General features: G+C 33.6%; 1 protein-coding gene across 1 annotated transcript in view; it reads left to right on the plus strand.

Moving 5' to 3' along the window:
* Positions 1-752: 752 nt before the first annotated feature.
* Positions 753-944, plus strand: part of LOC100942473 (olfactory receptor 5L1-like) — a 900-nt gene continuing 708 nt past the window's right edge. Inside the window, exon 1 of the mRNA XM_023508420.1 lies at positions 753-944. This exon is cut by the window's right edge and continues 708 nt beyond it. Within this exon, the coding sequence (XP_023364188.1) occupies positions 753-944 (192 nt within the window).

Consider the following 944-nt stretch of genomic DNA (forward strand, 5'->3'; position numbering starts at 1 on the left):
TCATTTAAAAATATATCCTATTATTTGATCAGTTATCCAAATAGATTAAAAGCAGTAAATTATTTTACCAAGGTGAACTTGTTAACACTGATGTGTCACAGTTACAATAATGTTGTCCTCAAGAGTACCAATTCATGAATCATTCACTTTATTGTAAGTGTAATGAACAAAATCACGATCCAAATTGTATGAAAATAATGCTAATATAGAGTGTAAAACTTACTTTCTCTATTTAAAATAGATCAACAAAATAGGAACAGTTGTGGGCTAAGGAACTTAAATAAACATTTCTCTCATTCCTCCAGAGTAAAATTCAGAAAAAGTAAGTATACATTAAAAATTCCTTTGTAGTATCCAAATTGGAGTCTGCTAGGAAAAAAGCAATATGAATTTTACATTACAGAGGTGAATTAAGTAATCAACCTCACTTCCTACCTGATCTCTTCTTTAATGATTCAGTGAAAAGCTCTCATTAGTAAACATCTAAAGAGAAGAGCCATATCAGTTCCTATAAATCTTAATGTCTTTGTTTGACCTAATGACTATGAATTTGAGGCATCTTTATCATACATTTATACAAAGTCTGAATTTTTCCTATACTTCTCAAAGAGTCTTATTTTCATTGATAAAATTAACTATAAACTTATTTTGATGTCTTTTTACAGGAAAGAGGGTTATTTGGAAGTCATAAAAAGGAAAATGACTTTTAGTTGTTTTTTCTTTTTTTCTTCAATCTCAGATAACTTGGGGACATGGGCAAGGACAACTGCACCGCTGTGACAGAGTTCATTCTCCTCGGACTGTCAGATGCCCCTGAACTGCGAGCTTTCCTCCTACTGATTTTCCTCGTCATCTATGGAGTCACTGTTTTGGCCAACCTGGGCATGACGGCACTGATCCAAGTTAGCTCCCGGCTACACACTCCCATGTACTTTTTCCTCAGC

The sequence above is a fragment of the Otolemur garnettii genome, unplaced genomic scaffold, assembly GCF_000181295.1.
Source record: "Otolemur garnettii isolate 467f Iridium unplaced genomic scaffold, OtoGar3 scaffold00247, whole genome shotgun sequence".
Classification (NCBI taxonomy): domain Eukaryota; kingdom Metazoa; phylum Chordata; class Mammalia; order Primates; family Galagidae; genus Otolemur; species Otolemur garnettii.